The 19,996-nt window shown below is 43.0% G+C and overlaps 1 protein-coding gene across 3 annotated transcripts; it reads right to left on the bottom strand.

Moving 5' to 3' along the window:
* Positions 1-962: 962 nt before the first annotated feature.
* LOC115115912 (zinc finger and BTB domain-containing protein 18-like) lies at positions 963-11,805 on the bottom strand. Of its 3 annotated transcripts, none has more exons than XM_029644393.2 (2): positions 11,725-11,805; positions 963-5,830 (listed from the first exon to the last, which is right to left on the bottom strand). In XM_029644393.2, the coding sequence occupies exon 2, from the start codon at positions 5,814-5,816 to the stop codon at positions 4,203-4,205; it is 1,614 nt and encodes a 537-aa protein (XP_029500253.2). In that variant the 5' UTR covers positions 5,817-5,830; positions 11,725-11,805; the 3' UTR covers positions 963-4,202. The 3 variants fall into 3 exon arrangements, with proteins under 3 accessions (XP_029500253.2, XP_029500252.2, XP_064868678.1); XM_029644392.2 differs by lacking the exon at positions 11,725-11,805 and adding an exon at positions 8,873-9,855; XM_065012606.1 differs by lacking the exon at positions 11,725-11,805 and adding an exon at positions 7,045-7,501.
* Positions 11,806-19,996: the final 8,191 nt, after the last annotated feature.

The following is a 19,996-nucleotide window of genomic DNA, read 5'->3' as shown; positions in this document are numbered from 1 at the left end:
ACTGGAACTACACACTACTGTTTTACCATGTAGCGGTGTAGCCAACTGCTGGAACTACACACTACTGTTTTGCCATGTAGCGGTGTAGCCAACTACTGGAACTACACACTACTGTTTTGCCATGTAGCGGTGTAGCCAACTACTGGAACTACACACTACTGTTTTACCATGTAGCGGTGTAGCCAACTACTGGAACTACACACTACTGTTTTACCATGTAGCGGTGTAGCCAACTACTGGAACTACACACTACTGTTTTACCATGTAGCGGTGTAGCAAACTACTGGAACTACACACTACTGTTTTACCATGTAGCGGTGTAGCTAACTACTGGAACTACACACTACTATTTGCAAAAATAAAATATGGGTGAAGTAGGCAAGAATTTACTTTATTTTTTGGCATCAGACCTTCCTAATTCTCACTTGAAACATTGTTTGTGTGATTAATAGGCTAAATTAAACATTATGTTAATATCTATTCTTGTAATCTGATATTTACATATGATAATTTTTCACAAAGTAATTTGGATGTAGTGAACTACTTTTTCAAAGTAACTTTAGTTAGGTAAACTATATATGTTTAAGGGTAGCTTTAGTGTAGCTTAACTTCCTCCAGTGTGAAGTAAAAGGTAGCTTGGTAAACTATATTTTCAGAGTAGCTTCTCCAACATCGGTAATTGTAACATTTGATTGAGCTTGTATCTAATACATACAGGCCTCTGAGAAGTCCAGTCGGTTTAAACACTTATGAAATTAAATTAAGAAAAAAATGTATATTACAATAATTTCAGCAGATGACATCTTCCTTCTGTTAAAATATGACTGTGGCTCTAAGCTGTATTAATAAGTATAATAAGCATTTAACTAATCCTCTAAATGTGCAGTAGTTTTGTGCCGACTGAATGGGACCCATGTTATTCACTCTTTATGTGACAAATTAAACACACATTTACATTGGAGTTGAGTTTTAAGGATCTTATAATTTATTGCAGTTTGCACACCATTTAAAAATTTCAACAACAGCACACCAAAAAAGTACAAAACTAAACAGCCTTAGAATTTACTCCCCTTGAGAAAAAAACAAGACATACTATGATTGTCAAAGCTAAATGCTTAAATCCAGAAAAATAAACCAAATCTGACAGGGAAGCAAATATATTTGAATCAAAATCTGCTTATTTTTCAGACAGTGATTGTCCTTTTCAACCAATTTCTTTCTATTTCCCCCCTCCCCTCTCTTCATTGTCGTCTACATTTGAATGTTTTTTCCCCCCATTGGCCCTTTCCTGTTTTCAAGTAACCAAAGTTGGATTGATGTAAACGGAGATGCTTATTGGATCATTTCACAGCTTCCTTTCCATTTCAAAAAGGTCAATAAACAGTCCAGTTACACAGACTTTCAGTGTTCCAGTGATAACGTGAAAATAAACCAAGCTGTTTACAGTAGTTTAAGGCGGTCAAGTACAATAAGAAGTCAGCAATAATTGTAAATAAGTCTTCAAATAGAGAGCTAACTCACATATGATATATTTTCCATGGATGCAAAGAGATCAATTACCACTGTGCAAAATGCCATGAGTGTGTGCAGTTGGCAAGGAGCACCCATGTCACCAGCTGATGCTGCCACCACCACGTCCACTGAAGAGCAAACCAAACCCCCGGACCAGTGTGGACATGCCAGACATGCCAATGTGCAGACATTCATAACCATACTAATAACAACTGAGTTTGTGTAGAGTTCAACTTTTGCTTTTGTTCGATTGATTGATTCCATGATTTTTGTGCACAAACATTTTTTGAGTTGCAGATTTTTTTCTCAGAATGTTCACATTCCTAAAAATGTGAAAAATCCTAAATAAAATATTGAAATAAAGAACAGTTCAAATGAAAATGAGATATTATAATATTAAGGTTAACTCAATCATTTCACGATTAAATACATCTCCTCTTGAATGTAATAGTATCCATGATTTCGTGAATCTATCATTTATAACTGTAATTTTCATAAAGGCATATTTTCAGCAATAAATCTCAGTTAAATAAGCTTTAATGGTGCAATCAAGCATGCCAATTCTCCCCCTTCAAAAGTAAGGATTACGCTTTCAGTACAAAACACGCACATGTACATACATACAGTATGTACATAGGAGCACTCAAACAGATACACACAGACATTCAAATTAGGATTGTGTAGTGCTGCTCTCTGATTCTTCAGCTTTTACCATTTAAAACAGAAAGAACCTTCAGGAGTACTCAGGCTTTACTGTTGAAACAGAAAGAACCTCCAGGAGTACTCAGGCTTTACTGTTGAAACAAATAACCTTCAGGAGTACTCAGGCTTTACTGTTGAAACAGAAAGAACCTTCAGGAGTACTCAGGCTTTACTGTTGAAACAAATAACCTTCAGGAGTACTCAGGCTTTACTGTTGAAACAAATAACCTTCAGGAGTACTCAGGCTTTACTGTTGAAACAGAAAGAACCTTCAGGAGTACTCAGGCTTTACTGTTGAAACAAATAACCTTCAGGAGTACTCAGGCTTTACTGTTGAAACAAATAACCTTCAGGAGTACTCAGGCTTTACTGTTGAAACAGAAAGAACCTTCAGGAGTACTCAGGCTTTACTGTTGAAACAAATAACCTTCAGGAGTACTCAGGCTTTACTGTTGAAACAAATAACCTTCAGGAGTACTCAGGTATGAGCAGGTGAGCATCTCTCTCATAGATCAGTGTGAAACCTTCTCATTGGCCGCACAGTTAGAAAACAAGTGTCAAATAAAAATATAAATAAATTACCCACAACGCTTACTTAATGTCGATGAGAAAGCAGAAAATACCAAAGCAGAATGTTAACTGGATATAGCTACAGTAGTTGGGAACCTTAACTCCTTGATCACCATGCAGCAGAGTAGACTGTGATGAAGTGCTGTGTGGGCGGGAGGCAAACACAGTAGAGGAGATCTTCAGTAGATAAGTTAGGTCACTACTGGCGTTCAGCCCACACTGCCACCTCTGTCAGTCTGAAGACAAACTTCACATTCCGTTACACAAACACAAACCCAAGACCAGTGCATTGACACAATATCTTCACAGCCCAGAAGAACATTTCAAAGGAGTCCCGACAGACTCTCAAAAGGAGCAAAGAAAAGAAATAAACTACTTAAGAATTAAATAAGTTCATTTAGAATACACCCCCCCCAAAAAAAAAAAATCATATTCATGCATTTTCCATAACTGGAATATTCTGTGTTTCTTAACCGACTGCACCCTTGGATATTCACATAGTCTGTTCTATATTTGCTCAATTACAGTGTACAGTTATACAGTAATTCACATTTCAAATATACAGGTTGGACTTCATGCAATATCAGATCCCATTTTCCAAAAATAAATCCATAATCACTACAGAAACCTATAGGATACAGCCAAATGAAATTAAAGGGATGTTTAAAGGCAGCAGATAGATTTAAGAAATTGTATAATAATCATTCATAAAGAATTTTAGAAAATACTTGAATTCATGTGAAAAAGGAAGCTGTACATTGCATGAGTGCCATATGTCTTTCATCAGTCAAGAGCTTAAGGAGCAGAAGCTTGTTAGAGAAGACCTCTTTCCAGTTTCCTTAAACACACACACACACACACACACACACCAATGAAATTTGATAATAAAAATATAGTGCACTATATACACACATATTAATACACACACACATATGTGTACTGGTATAAATTGATGAGCAGTACCCGTTTAGTGTATTCTAATAATCTTCAACGTCAGTGTGTTACCTGAACACTTCATATGGTTGTCGTTGAAGGTGTGCCTTAGATTAAGGAGTGTATCTATACACAAGAAGATGACATAACACTGGCTGTTGATACCAGCGCCCATGTTTTTTTATATTGAACTAAATCTGAACAAATAAAAGATTAGAACAGAACGAAGGACTGGAACTGAAAACAGTAGTAACATCTTCATGTTCTATTAAAGTGCCATTTAACCAGATTTGGTAATGTACGTACAAGAAACATGACTAAATCAGACCCCTCTCCTACCCACAACCCGTGCTCCAACTCCCTTACCTCTCTGCCCAACCTACCCACAACCCGTGCTCCAACTCCCTTACCTCTCTGCCCAACCTTCACTGACACCTCACTCATTTAGCTTAAAAACAAAGGAGTCCTGATTATTTCAGCAGGCTTCACTTCCACAGTTCTTGAGAACTATCCTCTATGGTCCAGTCCCTGTGGAGGGTGGGTAGGTTGAGGCCTTCACTCTTGACAGAGAGCGAGTTGACCAGTTCGCAGTGGAACTTGCGGATGTGGCGGTACAGGTCCCCGGACTGGGTGAAGCGCCGCTCGCACCACTTGCAGGCGTGCGGCTTCTCTCTGGTGTGCACCACGGCGTGCCGGCTCAGGTTGTGAGAGTACTGGAAGCTCTTACCGCACGTGGTGCATGTGTATGGCTTCTCTCCAGAGTGAGTCCGCTCGTGGCGCTTCAGGGTGTACATGCAGGAGAACGTCTTGCCGCAGATGGAGCAGGTGGGCACGTTGATGTCGCTGGCGGGCTTGGCGCGCACGCCTTCCTGCTCGCGAAAGTGTGTGCTGAGGTGGATCTGGAGGATGTGCGGACTGGGAAACACCTTGTTGCACAGCGGACACATGAAGATCTGAGTGTGAGGGGCGTTCAGCATATTAGACACGTAGGGCAGCAGGGTGCTGTCGATGCTGGCCGTCTCAACCTGGGCCCTTTCACTCTCTCCACCCAGCATGTCATTATTGCTGACCTTGTCGTCACGCTCCAGTTCACTGGCCAGGGTGGCATCACGCAGGGCTGACAGGTGGGCCTCCAGGCGTCTGTGAGCATGGCTGCTGACCAAGTGGTGGTTCAGACCTCCGTTGGTTCTGGGAGGGGTGGCTTTGGGCCCGCTGTGGTCCATCTCGTAGTCACCACTCACCAGGTCCTCATGGTCTGAGCCCGTGTTCTTCTCCTGCTTCACCTGGACCAGGGTGCCCTGCAGGCTATCTGGCATCACCACACCACAGAAGTAAGGGTTATTGGACAAGGCCTCGCTGGGCCCAGTCAGGCTGGACTTCACAGACAAGTCCAGGACACAGTCTGCATCCGACGACACTCTGCGGGAGCCACGGGAGCCCACAGACCTCCGGGACAGGGAGCCTATAGAGCTGCTGGGGCTGCCAGTTGGGGATTGCAGCTTGGGGGGACTGCCATCTTCCCCTGGGCTGGTGGCAGTGGCCGGGGTGCCTGCCCGGTCAGTGGGTAGCCTTATCCACAGGCTACTGGGGTCCTGCTTGGACTCCAGGTCCTCATCGTCACTGGGCAATAGGTCAGCTGTGGCTGGTTGGCCCGTGCTGCCCTCGGAGAAGCTCCCTAGTTTGTCAGAGCAGCTGGAAGCGTCCTCCTCCTTCTTGGTGCTGTCTGCCTCCGCAGTGGCTTTGTGCTTCAGCTTCTTCTTGCAGACCTTGACAATGTGGTACATGTGGAGGAAGCTGGCAGCAGCCAGCACATCCTCCACGGGCAGGGCTTTGAACTGGAGCTTCCCCTCGTACATGAACTCCAGCAGGAGAGCAAACGCTGGGGCTGTAACAATGTCGCTGTTCAGATGAACAATGTCCCTTTTGTCCAGCTGGTCCTTGTAAAAGAGATGGAAGTACATGCTGCATGAAGCCAGCACTGCTCGATGGGCCCGGAACTGGGCATCGCCGACCAGCACAGTGGAATCACAAAGGAAACCCTGATGCCTCTGCTCACTCAGACACTGTAGCAAATGTCTGCTGTGGTCTGGGAACTCCATGATGTCTTCATAACCTAGAACAGACAGCAGATGTTAGAGGCACATTATTTTAGAAGATGTTAGAGGTACATTATTTTAGAAGATGTTAGAGGCACATTATTTTAGAAGATGTTAGAGGTACATTATTTTAGAAGATGTTAGAGGTACATAATTTTTGTTTTAGCTTGTAGACAATCTGTCTGGATCCACTCACCCACTCTCACCTCATGCACTCACTCACCCACTCTCTCACTTACTCACCCACCCACCCACTTTCTCACTCACTCACTCACCCTCTTTCTCACTCACCCACTCACTCTCTCTCTCACCCACTCACTCACTCACTCACTCACTCTCTCTCTTACGCACCCACTCTCTCTTACTCACCCACCCACTCTCTCACTCACTCACCCACTCACCCTCTCTCTCACTCACTCACCCTCTCACTCACTCACCCTCTCACTAACTCACTCACTCACCCTCTCACTCACTCACTCACCCTCTCACTCACTCACTCACCCTCTCTCTCACTCACTCACCCTCTCTCTCACTCACTCACCCTCTCTCTCACTCACTCATTCACTCACTCACCCACTCTTTCACTCACTCACTCACCCACTCACTCACTCACTCACCCTCTCTCTTACGCACCCACTCTCTCTTACTCACCCACCCACTCTCTCACTCACTCACCCACTCACCCTCTCTCTCACTCACTCACTCACTCACTCACTCACTCACTCACTCACTCACTCACTCACTCACCCTCTCACTCACTCACTCACCCTCTCACTCACTCACTCACCCTCTCACTCACTCACTCACCCTCTCTCTCACTCACTCACCCTCTCTCTCACTCACTCATTCACCCACTCTTTCACTCACTCACTCACCCACTCACTCACTCACCCTCTCACTCACCCTCTCTCTCTCTCTCTCACTCACTCACCCTCTCTCACTCACTCACTCACTCACTCACTCACTCACTCACTCACTCACTCACTCACTCACTCACTCACTCACTCACTCACTCACCCTCTCTCTCACTCACCCAAAAGGGAACAAAAATGTGCCTACACAAGAAATCCTTGACATTTTAAAATACATTTACAAAACTGTCACTAAAACATCACCAAAGACACATTTTCCTTTTTAGATTCTGCTAACATGTTTTACCACCAACAAACTCCAACTTTCAGACACACAAACACCAAATAAAAAACAGGTAGAGTCTAATTGCTCCATAAACCTAAATGTTTCCGGACAATATTTGGGAGAGGTGTTGCTCTAGACTGCGACCAATGGCTGCTCCACATGATCACAGAGAGGCTTCAGCAGCTAACCTCCTCCTGGTCACACAGATGTCTCCCCGCCCGCCTGCTAACTGAACTGCTTCCACGCTTTACTCTCCCAGCTCCTAGTGAGGTTATTTTTAATAACCCACATTGGCCAGGCCAGACTCTTTAGGTAACAGGATTTCAGGTACACATGCAATCCTCACATACACAAGCTACCGATTCCAGAGGCCTACTGTAAGTATACTGAGAATAACGACTGTACACGCGGAATTGAATGGTTTGAAAAACAGGTTGCCTTGTTGGTAATTACAAAAGGCCTTTTATTGTCAACTCCCACTGCTATTTATATTTGCTAAAAAGAGAGTCCTATTCCAGAAAAGCATTTCATTAAATAAACTTGAATAATAGAGATTCATACTTTTGAATGAGAAAAAAAAAGATCACACCTGTAAACCAAGTATCTTTTTTTTTGCCTGAAATAATACATGAGCCTGAACATTAAGCAGTTAAATAAACCCTTTTGAATGTGAGTGAACAAGTGTGTGATCCCCCTCACTGGAGCAGAGTTTCCTTAATGGGAGGCTTACAGGGACAAGGATGTCCAACACCCAGGCAACTCCCACCACCCCACGCTCCCCCTCCTCAAATCTTTCTAGAAACCGCACATCCTCCCGAAAGAGAACGCACTGAAGATTTACAGTACAATCACTTTAAGTGCCCTGTAGTCTACAGCCATCCTAATCCTTAAGATGGCTAAAAATAAAGATAGTAGGACAACTCACAAGGTAGCAGCGATCAAATTAGGGGTCTGTCAGGACAGAGAGGGACGGAGAAGGAGGCTTACAAACATCTGATCCAGCTGACTGTGGCCATATGGCAGCTGCTGCCCAGATAAAGAGATTAAGACTAGGAGGAGTGCGATTACAGCTGTCTAGCCAATTCAGGCAGCTCAAATCTGCAACTTCTAAATTAGTCACCACCAACAGAAAAAATGAACACAAGCCAGGGAAAGAGGACATCAGGCTTTCAAGTCATTTCAAATACAGTTATTTTGTATTTTTTTATTGAACCTTTATTTAACTAGGAAAGTCAGTTAAGAACAAATTCTCATTTACAATGACAGCCTACCGGGGAACAGTGAGTTAACTGCCTTATTCAGAGGCAGAACAACAGCTCTGGGATCCGATCCAGCAACCTTTCGGTTACTGGCCCAACGCTCTAACCACTAGGCTACCTGCCGCCCCAAAAGTTAGATTTAAAAGGTTGAATTATTCTTAGTAGAAATTACCCTATAGATTTGTATTTTTTTTTTTTTTTACATTGCTTGTGGATGTTTTAACCAGAATAACTTTGAGTATAAAGATTTACAATTTTGATAGTAGCAGTTATCTGTTGGATCAGATTTGATCAATTTAATACTGTGTTTACCAGACAATAAATACACGTTAAATTGCATTTAATCATTAGTTAAACACAAATTAAGAAATGTATTTTGGTTGAAACAAATGACAATAATTTCAACAAACATTCAACTCCAAGCCCAACTTGCTCACTACAAACCAGAGAAAAACTAGGAAAGCTCTTCCTGACTACACCAGTCCCCTGCTTAGCTACAGTAAACAACTACTGTACACATACACAACATGTAGACTAAATCCTTCACTTCCTATTCCATAGAGCTCTGACTAAAAGTAGCCTGACCCTGGGAAAAGCCCTGGAAAAGCCAGAGCTCATACAAAATAAAACCCTCCCAGGGCTCCGGACCCCTTCCCACAGTACCTGCAGTATGCATCAACTTGATTAAGTCCACTGTAGTAGAAAAGCTGGGCCGGCTGCAGCTTTTTTGCAGAATCAATGAGGGGGTAGGAGAAAGAAAAATGCAAACTGTGGAAGACAGATGCAAAGCGGAGGAGATGTTGGAGGGGAATGAGATACCTCCTCCTGCACACAGATCCGCACACACACTAACTCCCAGTCTGTGCATTAGAATAAAAGACTGGGGGATGGCAGCCTGTCAGCTGCTCTGACATCATGTTCAGATGGAAATGCTACCTCCAGCTGTGCTCCTTTTACAGCCATATGCTACTCCTCTACACTCTGCCACCAGCCTCTCCTTTATACAACTTTGGTTATTTTTTCTCCCCTCTCTCTAAAAAAAAGGGGGTACATGTATTGAGGTGCTTGGGTGGAAAACTAGACAACTTCCCCCTACGTCTTCACTCTAAAGGAGAACTTATGAAAATAGGTCTGTGTGAAAACCAACACTTTTTTTCTAACCTAGTTTCCTGCGCAATGAATTTAAATACCCTCAAGTTTTTGTGTGTTTTTTTTGCCGCCTGCTCTCCTTCCAGTAACCATAAACAAAGGCCAGCCCAGCACATTTTCAACTGACAGATCCACGCAGCTGATATTGTTTTCAACTTTTGTATGGTTCACTGCCCTTGCCATTACCGTAATTCATTTCCCTAACCCTTTGGACAACTGACAGAAAAATGTAGAAAATAACAATGGGAACAATCGTATTGACCTCATGGGTGATATTCTAAATGAAACAAAAACTACACTATTCCTTAATGGGCTGCCTAAAACTGACTACAGCTTCTGCTTTCTTTTGTGAAAGTATTCCACTCTTTCGTGTGAATATTTCAGTGGGTATTTTTATTCCACAAGGAATTCATTTATCTGCCATGTGAATGGATCACAGCCACACATCTATATGCAGCACATTATTATTCATATGAAACAATAACAATAATAAACAATAACAATAGACTGCTCCCGCACATTGGCCAACCGGGCTATCTGCATTGTGTCCCAACACCCGCCAACCCCTCTTCTATGCTACTGCTACTCTCTGTTCATCATATATGCATAGTCACTTTAACCATATCTACATGTACATACTACCTCAATCAGCCTGACTAACCGGTGTCTGTATGTAGCCTCACTACTTTTATAGCCTCGCTACTGTATATAGCCTGTCTTTTTACTGTTGTTTTATTTCTTTACTTACATATTGTTCACCTAACACCTTTTTTGCACTATTGGTTAGTAAGTAAGCATTTCACTGTAAGGTCTACTACACCTGTTGTATTTGGCGCACGTGACAAATAAACTTTGATTTGATCATATATTAAAAAAATGTTGTGTAGCCTATATAGATGTAAACTTTACATTCAAGACATTCAACATGTTCCTGTTGACATAAGGGGCATGTCTTAAATGTATTTTATTTTTTATTTCACCTTTATTTAACCAGGTAGGCTAGTTGAGAACAAGTTCTCATTTACAACTCCGACCTGGCCAAGATAAAGCAAAGCAGTGCGACACAAACAACACAGAGTTACACAAACGTACAGCCAATAACACAATGGAAAACATCTATATACAGTGTGTGCAAATGTAGTAAGATTAGGGAGGTAAGGCAATAAATAGGCCATAGTGGCGAAATAATTACAATTTAGCAAATAAATACTGGAGTGATAGATGTGCAGAAGATGAATGTGCAAGTAAAGATACCGGGGTGCAAAGGAGCAAAAAAACAATATGGGGATGAGGTAGGTGAGTGGGCTATTTACAGATGGGCTGTGTACAGCTGCAGCGATCGGTAAGCTGCTCTGACAGCTGATGCTTCAGGTTAGTGAGGGAGATATAAGACTCCAGCTTCAGTGATGTAATATAATTATCAAGTTTTGTTATGAAAATGTACAAGATCAAAACCTTTAGGAATTAATTGCAATTTATGCTAATGCTATACTTTAGAATGAGGAGAAACACACGAATATATAGGCCATATGTAGGCTGATAGAACAAACCTATGGCCAGATATCTTATGTTATTCATATATATCTTTACATTACCTTCAAATCAGTGACGCTGCAGGCAAATTGGAAAATTGGAGTTGCACCTAAATAATTATCCTATATTACCGATTCAGGATCCGAGGCTTTCACAGAACAGTCTATTCCTTTCACACACAAAAATGATATCATGTATCAATAAATAGCCCTAGAGTGTGTTTGGGTAATTGGCAACAATGTTACAACATTAATATTACAATTTGCAACACATAACACTTAATCCAAATATATACATTGTATCATTGCCATTGCCTTTCTTTGGATTAGCCTAGTCTACAAAAAGATCAAAAGACAGGAAACAACTGTCATAAATTAGCCATTACTTCCATAAACTTCTTGAGACCGGGCATGACACACTACTACCGATACAAGCAACTGATCAATGTATCTGTCAACCTCTGTAGGCTACTCCTCCAGGGTCTGGCTACCAACATTTCTCTGCGCTGCTGGTTCCAGAATGGAAGACTGTCGCGAGCAACACAACAGAACATTCGCAAGACTACAAATACAATATCTCTCGCGCCCACACACTAACGCAATCAAGCTAGCTAACCACCATGGTTAACAAAAAAAAGTACACGTTCGATCAGTAGTAGGCTATAGCAGTTCTGTAGCAGGCCCCGATACAATGCCGACAGGCACTACGAAGTAGCTAACATAGCAACTATTATGTGAACACAACAGTCGCTAGAAAGGATTATTACTTTTTCCTCTTTCATTCTTTAACCTCCTTTCATCAACCTTTCGGACTGTGGTATTAAAGGCACTTACAGACAACAAGCTCCAATGTCTTCCTGCGTCCTTCGTCAAATCCTATTGAGGCTGAAAAATAACTAGATTGACTTTCAACAAATGTCCATAACAACCTGCAGTGGCAGGAAAGACGGACCGAGCGAGCGGAGAGAGAAGGGCTGCGGCAGCCAGATGTTTCCGAGCTGTTGCTACTAAACTCCAGCTACGGTAGAGGTGTCTGACTGGCAGCGCAAAAGCCAATAGTGCTTGTGATAAGAAAAGTGAAGGCAAATTGGAAGCAGTCGTTGAAGAGGGAGGGATATGTCTACTGGGTGTAGGTTGACACCAGGCAACAGTGAGAAGGCAGAAAAAAGGCCAAGCGAACTGGTTCCCTGAACAGACTGGCGCAGAGCACAGAGTGAGCGAGAGGCTGAGCGCAGGGTTTCGTGGGTACTGTAGTCATGCATCGACCAATAGAGAAGAAGAACAGGTGCACTACCTTCATATTGTTGAAATAAAACTTTTGTCACCGGGTACAAAATGAGGACTGCAACGAAAAGGTCTGCGAATATAAGGCAATTCACGCGTAAAATAACTCCGTTGGAAGCGAGCAGAATGCATCAAGGTAGCACAATCAATTGTTCATTCATTGGTTTGAATAAAGTTATTTTCTTTCTAGGCATTTTTTTCTGGCTTTAGTCATTTTCCTATTGTCATGGGATAGCCTATAGATTTTGCAAGAATATTAAATAGTTTATGCATAATGTCATGATGAATAGGTTAGCCTATCATAGTAGTCCTATGTCTATAGGTCCTATCATTAGACAATGCTTAGCCGACTAAACTCAACTTTATGATTTACGTTGGAGTTGTGCGGTGACTAGCGTGTGCGGACTGGAGCTCCGACATCACATCAAATGTACTTTTTCATTAAAAAAACTACTGATGTCAGCAACCAAAGAAAAGCTACCTGAAATCAGTAGCTTAAAAAAATACATCTAAACTTAATTTTATGTGAAGTCGGATTACCCTTCCGCCCACGCTAGATGCAGTCGACTCCATAGTAAATCACGGAGTTGAGTTTAGTCGGCTAAACTATGATAAACTATCAGCAGGTTCATTCACTAGTGATACAATTAATGGCCCAAGTCTCTGTTTATTACAGTGTGTCTCAGGGACATACAATAAGCATGTCTTGATTTGATGTCGAATACGTCTACTCTCACGTCAATAATTAGCCTAATGTAATTAAAAACGAATAGGCTACTTTGTATTTCTATCTGTAATATATGTTATATTGTACAACACTATAACTTCATTTAAAGACGAGCAACATTATGCTGAAGTTGCATGTCTCCTTTGATGTGAGTTTAGGTTATATTTTATAGGCAAGATATTCTAAGACTTGGTGAGAACCTTATAGGTGATAAACACGTTATAAAACATTATATACTGTATTATAATATGGAGGTTCAAACTTCAGTCAATTTCGAGACACTTCATTAGAGCATCCAGTTTTGTAAGCAACGTAAAAAGTTGCACCGAGTGCCAGGGCAGTGATCACACATGCAGGACCGTAAATCTGGAGAACAAGAGAATCAGTTTGTGACTACAATCACATGAACAAAGATATAGGGGCCCCAAAGTTAACATGGGCCTATTGAGAGGTATTTCATGAATTTTCGAAGTGGTTTGATGTTATGTCTTACAGATGCTCCATATGTACATAAATACCAAATAACAGGTTGCTTGTGTGTTGAGGTTGTAGTGGAAATCCAGTCTAGACATTTACATTCCTAAATTTGTCCCAGTAAACTAATTGGTGTTACTAATAGAGTTCAAAACACAGTAATGATTCACAGTATTTAATCAAGAATACATTACATCTTTAAATGCACATAATGGCCTCATTATGTGACAAATGAGTGAATGTTAGCAGCATTGTTTGTAACAGATTACAATCCAGTAGTTGCTCTCTCTGATTATAGGAAAGCTCTGAGTAATTATCACATCAAATTATGTGATGATATGTCTATGTACCCAATTTGAATAACTGCTTCTGAATAAAATCTTCTGAAGATTTTTGAAAACAAGCAGGTATTGAGAAAATGCCCACTGCATATTTTGAAAAAGTTATTCCATATTTGAACAATGTTTTAAAAAACCTACTATTTATTTTGATAAATTCTTCAATTATGGATGGCTTGACATGAATGATCTTATTGATACGTAGGTTTCACCTTTTCACTTCTGAAATGTGTATTATTGTCAGAGGTACAGTAAAATCCAAACGCAATCACCAGCACTGTTTGAAACCTGACGCCAATGTGTTGTGCTCCTCCATCACTCAGAAGACCCTGTGATTTACATAAACAATTTTACTTTAAAACTCCTTTTGATCCCCAAATTATTTTTTAGTCAACATATGCTGGGCTGGAACAGACTTGTGCCCAAAACAGAGATCTTTGAAATGGTACTTTCTGCAGTTCTCTGTTCAAAACCAATGTCAAATATGATTTCTAAATATTGCCCATTTAGAGATGCCTTTTCATTTAGCAGTGAAGGACATTTGAGAAAAGTAATTTTCATCCTAACAATAGAAAGGCTGAAAATGCGCCAGTTTAATTTTGAGCAACATGATGTGTGACAATTAATCATTCCACAAATGCATTGCATTTCTTTGCAATTATATTATTGGAAATAAATAATTTATTATCTTTGTATATGTGTCAATATAAGGTTGGATATTTACATACAGCAGCAAATTAATTTCTCTGCATTTTGAGAGAGAGAGAGCGCGAGAGAGAGAGAGGCCTGTCTCTACAGTGATATACTATACACCAGCCTCTCCTTCTGCATTCCTTCCTCTTGGGGTCACTGTGGATTCCATGTTTGGGCTCCACATCTCTCTGACTGTCACAGTACAGGCAGAAAATCTTTAATAGTGATCAATGCCCACTGTAGTAGTCACATATTCAACATACATTTTTTATGATGAGAAATTATTAAATTATGCTAAAAATATTATTGATTTGTTTGTAAATGTAAAATACATGTCAGTGTTCTCTATAAGGTCTTGTACATATCTTGTACATTTTTTCTTTTAAACTTGTTTGGTTTCTTTACATGACACAGATGCCAACAGAGAATGTATGTTATATAGAAGTTATGTTTGGATTGTCTTATAGCTCTATTTGCCATTCTAAGCAAAAAAAGCAACAAAGTAAAATACATTTTTAAGCAATGTCTGTAAGAAGGCCTTTTCAATAGAGTACACAAAATCCCCCTCCACGTCCTCAATAACGACACACAATGACATGAAAACCTTTGTGCCCTATGAGTTCTGTAACAGACAACTCACCATTTTTGCTGGTCTGTGACTCAACGACTTCGCCCTCGGTCAGAGGGCAGCTTCACAAGAGTTACACACACAGGAGGTACACACACATTACAATGGTTGTTTCATTTCGGACGACTGTGTGATCACGCTCTCCGTAACCAATGTGAGCAAGACCTTTAAACATTCACAAGGCCGCTGGGCCAGACAGATTACCAGGACGTGTACTCAGAGCATGCGCGGACCAACTAGCAAGTCTCTTCACTGACATTTTCAACCATTCCATGACCGAGTCTGTGATACCTACATGAAGACCAACATAGTCCCTGTGCCCAAGAAAGCGGAGGTAACCTGCCTAAATGACTACCACCCAGTAGCACTCACTTCAGTAGCCATGAAGTGCTTTGAAAGGCTGTTCATGGCACACATCAACACCATCATCCCTAGATCCACTCCAATTCGCATACCGCTGCGACAGATCCACAGATGAGTCCATCTCAATCGCACTCCACACTGCCCTTTCCCACCTGGACAAAAGGAACACCTTTGTGAGAATGCTGTTCACTGACTACAGCTCAGCGTTCAACACCATAGTGTCCACAAAGCTCATCACTAAGCTAAGGATCCTGGGACTAAATACCTCCCTCTTCAACTGGATCCTGGACTTCCTGAAGGTCCACCCCCAGGTGGTAAGGGTAGGTAACAACACATCCCCCACGCTGATCCTCAACATATGTATGTACGGTCACTCTGGGGACAACGTCATCGATGCACTTATTGATGAATCCAATGACAGATGTGGTGTACTCCTCAATGCCATCTGAGGAATCCCGGAACATATTCCAGTCGGTGCTAACAAAACAGTCCTGTAGCTTAGCATCTGCTTCATCTGACCAATTTCTTTTATTGATCTAGTCACTGGTGCTTCCTGCTTTAATTTTGCTTGTAAGCAGGAATCAGGAGGATAGAAATATGGTCAATTTGCCAAATGGAGGGTGAGGGAGAGCTTTGTATGCATCTCTGTGTGTGGAGTAAAGGTGGTCCAAAGTTGTTTTCCCTCTGGTTGCACATTTAACATGCTGATAGAAATTTGGTCAAATGGATTTAAAGTGCAATAAGGAAGCGGCTACTAGGAAGTGCAGGGCCATAAATTAAGGTTACAGCTCAACGATGGAAAACAGGATAATACATGCGGGCAGCAGAGGCATCATGCCCATAGGGGCACAGGGGGCATGTGCCTCTTCAGATTGGTCCTGTGGGGGACACAGGGGCATGTGCCTCTTCCGTTTGGTCCTGTGGGGGTCACACACAGGACCAACGACATGCCACTGGCTTTGAGTAAAGCCAATGTGTCTATGTATGCGGATGACTCAACGCTGTGCACGTCAGCTACTACAGCGACTGAAATGACTGTAACGCTTAACAAAGAGCTGCAGTTAGTTTTGGAATGATGTTAGTCCTAAATATTTCCAAATATTGCCCCAACATGGAGCCCTTCCTTATTGCACCAACATGGAGCCCTTCCTTATTGCCCCAACATAGAGCCCTTCCTTATTGCCCCAACATAGAGCCCTTCCTTATTGCACCAACATAGAGCCCTTCCTTATTGCCCCAACATGGAGCCCTTCCTTATTGCACCAACATGGAAACCTTCCTTATTGCACCAACATGGAGCCCTTCCTTATTGCACCAACATGGAGCCCTTCCTTATTGCACCAACATGGAGCCCTTCCTTATTGCCCCAACATAGAGCCCTTCCTTATTGCACCAACATGGAGCCCTTCCTTATTGCCCCAACATGGAGCCATTCCTTATTGCACCAACATGGAGCCCTTCCTTATTGCACCAAAATAGAGCCCTTCCTTATTGCACCAACATGGAGCCCTTCCTTATTGCACCAACATAGAGCCCTTCCTTATTGCACCAACATAGAGCCCTTCCTTATTGCCCCAACATAGAGCCCTTCCTTATTGCACCAACATGGAGCCCTTCCTTATTGCACCAACATGGAGCCCTTCCTTATTGCACCAACATGGAGCCCTTCCTTATTGCACCAACATAGAGCCCTTCCTTATTGCACCAACATGGAGCCCTTCCTTATTGCCCCAACATGGAGCCCTTCCTTATTGCCCCAACATGGAACCCTTCCTTATTGCACCAACATGGAGCCCTTCCTTATTGCACCAACATGGAGCCCTTCCTTATTTCACCAACATGGAGCCCTTCCTTATTGCACCAACATGGAGCCCTTCCTTATTGCACCAACATGGAGCCCTTCCTTATTGCACCAACATGGAGCCCTTCCTTATTGCACCAACATGGAGCCCTTCCTTATTGCACCAACATGGAGTCCTTCCTTATTGCACCAACATGGAGCCCTTCCTTATTGCACCAACATGGAGCCCTTCCTTAATGCACCAACATGGAGCCCTTCCTTATTGCACCAGCATGGAGCCCTTCCTTATTGCACCAACATGGAGCCTTTCCTTATTGCCCCAACATGGAACCCTTCCTTATTGCACCAACATGGAGCCCTTCCTTATTGCCCCAACGTGGAGCCCTTCTTTATTTTACCAACATGGAGCCCTTCCTTATTGCACCAATATGGAGCCCTTCTTTATTTTACCAACATGGAGCCCTTCCTTATTGCACCAACATGGAGCCCTTCCTTATTGCACCAACATGGAGCCCTTCCTTATTGCCCCAACATGGAGCCATTCCTTATTGCACCAACATGGAGCCCTTCCTTATTGCACCAACATGGAGCCTTTCCTTATTGCCCCAACATGGAGCCCTTCCTTACTGCACCAACATGGAGCCCTTCCTTATTGCACCAACATGGAGCCCTTCTTTATTGCACCAACATGGAGCCCTTCCTTATTGCACCAACATGGAGCCCTTCCTTATTGCCCCAAAATGGAGCCCTTCTTTATTTTACCAACATGGAGCCCTTCCTTATTGCACCAATATGGAGCCCTTCCTCATTGCACCAATATGGAGCCCTTCCTTATTGCACCAACATGGAGCCCTTCCTTATTGCACCAACATGGAGCCCTTCCTTATTGCACCAATATGGAGCCCTTCCTTATTGCACCAACATGGAGCCCTTCCTTATTGCACCAACATAGAGCACTTCCTTATTGCACCAACATGGAGCCCTTCCTTATTGCCCCAACATGGAGCCCTTCCTTATTGCACCAACATGGAGCCCTTCCTTATTGCCCCAACATGGAGCCCTTCCTTATTGCACCAACATGGAGCCCTTCCTTATTGCACCAACATGGAGCCCTTCCTTATTGCCCCAACATGGAGCCCTTCCTTATTGCACCAACATGGAGCCCTTCCTTATTGCACCAACATGGAGCCCTTCCTTATTGCACCAACATGGAGCCCTTCCTTATTGCCCCAACATGGAGCCATTCGTTATTGCACCAACATGGAGCCCTTCCTTATTGCACCAACATAGAGCCCTTCCTTATTGCACCAACATGGAGCCCTTCCTTATTGCACCAACATGGAGCCCTTCCTTATTGCACCAACATGGAGCCTTTCCTTATTGCACCAACATGGAGCCCTTCCTTATTGCACCAACATGGAGCCCTTCCTTAATTTACCAACATGGATCCCTTCCTTAATGCACCAACATGGAGCTCTTCCTTATTGCACCAACATGGAGCCCTTCATTATTGCACCAACATGGAGCCCTTCCTTATTGCACCAACATAGAGCCCTTCCTTATTGCACCAATATGGAGCCCTTCCTTATTGCACCAATATGGAGCCCGTCCTTATTGCACCAACATGGAGCCCTTCCTTATTGCACCAACATGGAGCCCTTCCTTATTGCACCAACATGGAGCCCTTCCTTATTGCCCCAACATGGAGCCCTTCCTTATTGCACCAACATGGAGCCCTTCCTTATTGCACCAACATGGAGCCCTTCCTTATTGCCCCAACATGGAGCCCTTCCTTATTGCACCAACATGGAGCCCTTCCTTATTGCACCAACATAGAGCCCTTCCTTATTGCACCAACATGGAGCCCTTCCTTATTGCACCAACATGGAGCCCTTCCTTATTGCACCAACATGGAGCCCTTCCTTATTGCACCAACATGGAGCCCTTCCTTATTGCACCAACATGGAGCCATTCCTTATTGCACCAACATGGAGCCCTTCCTTATTGCCCCAACATGGAGCCATTCCTTATTGCACCAACATGGAGCCATTCCTTATTGCACCAACATGGAGCCCTTCCTTATTGCCCCAACATGGAGCCATTCCTTATTGCACCAACATGGAGCCCTTCCTTATTGCCCCAACATGGAGCCCTTCCTTATTGCACCAACATGGAGCCCTTCCTTATTGCACCAACATGGAGCCATTCCTTATTGCACCAACATGGAGTCCTTCCTTATTGCACCAACATGGAGCCCTTCCTTATTGCACCAACATGGAGCCCTTCCTTATTGCACCAATATGGAGCCCTTCTTTATTGCACCAACATGGAGCCCTTCCTTATTGCCCCAACATGGATCCCTTCCTTATTGCACCAACATGGAGCCCTTCCTTATTGCACCAACATGGAGCCCTTCTTTATTGCACCAACATGGAGCCCTTCCTTATTGCCCCAACATGGAGCCCTTCCTTATTGCACCAACATGGAGCCCTGCCTTATTGCACCAACATGGAGCCCTTCCTTATTGCACCAACATGGAGCCCTTCCTTATTGCACCAACATGGAGCCCTTCTTTATTTTACCAACATGGAGCCCTTCCTTATTGCACCAACATGGAGCCCTTCCTTATTGCCCCAACATGGAGCCCTTCCTTTTTGCACCAACATGGAGCCCTTCCTTATTGCACCAACATGGAGCCTTTCCTTATTGCACCAACATGGAGCCTTTCCTTATTGCACCAACATGGAGCCCTTCCTTATTGCACCAACATGGAGCCCTTCCTTATTGCCCCAACATGG

This window comes from Oncorhynchus nerka, linkage group LG28 (assembly GCF_034236695.1).
Source record: "Oncorhynchus nerka isolate Pitt River linkage group LG28, Oner_Uvic_2.0, whole genome shotgun sequence".
Lineage (NCBI taxonomy): Eukaryota > Metazoa > Chordata > Actinopteri > Salmoniformes > Salmonidae > Oncorhynchus > Oncorhynchus nerka.
The sequence above is the reverse complement of the archived record's forward strand: the minus strand, read 5'-3'. Positions and strand labels throughout refer to the sequence as shown.

Coding starts and splice junctions, on each gene's coding strand:
- LOC115115912 (XM_029644392.2), bottom strand. CDS start 9,077: ATGCACAGACTGGGAGTTAGTGTGTGTGCGGATCTGTGTGCAGGAGGA. Junction 5,831..8,872: donor CAAGTTGATGCATACTGCAG/GTACTGTGGGAA, acceptor TGTCTGTTCTAG/GTTATGAAGACATCATGGAG.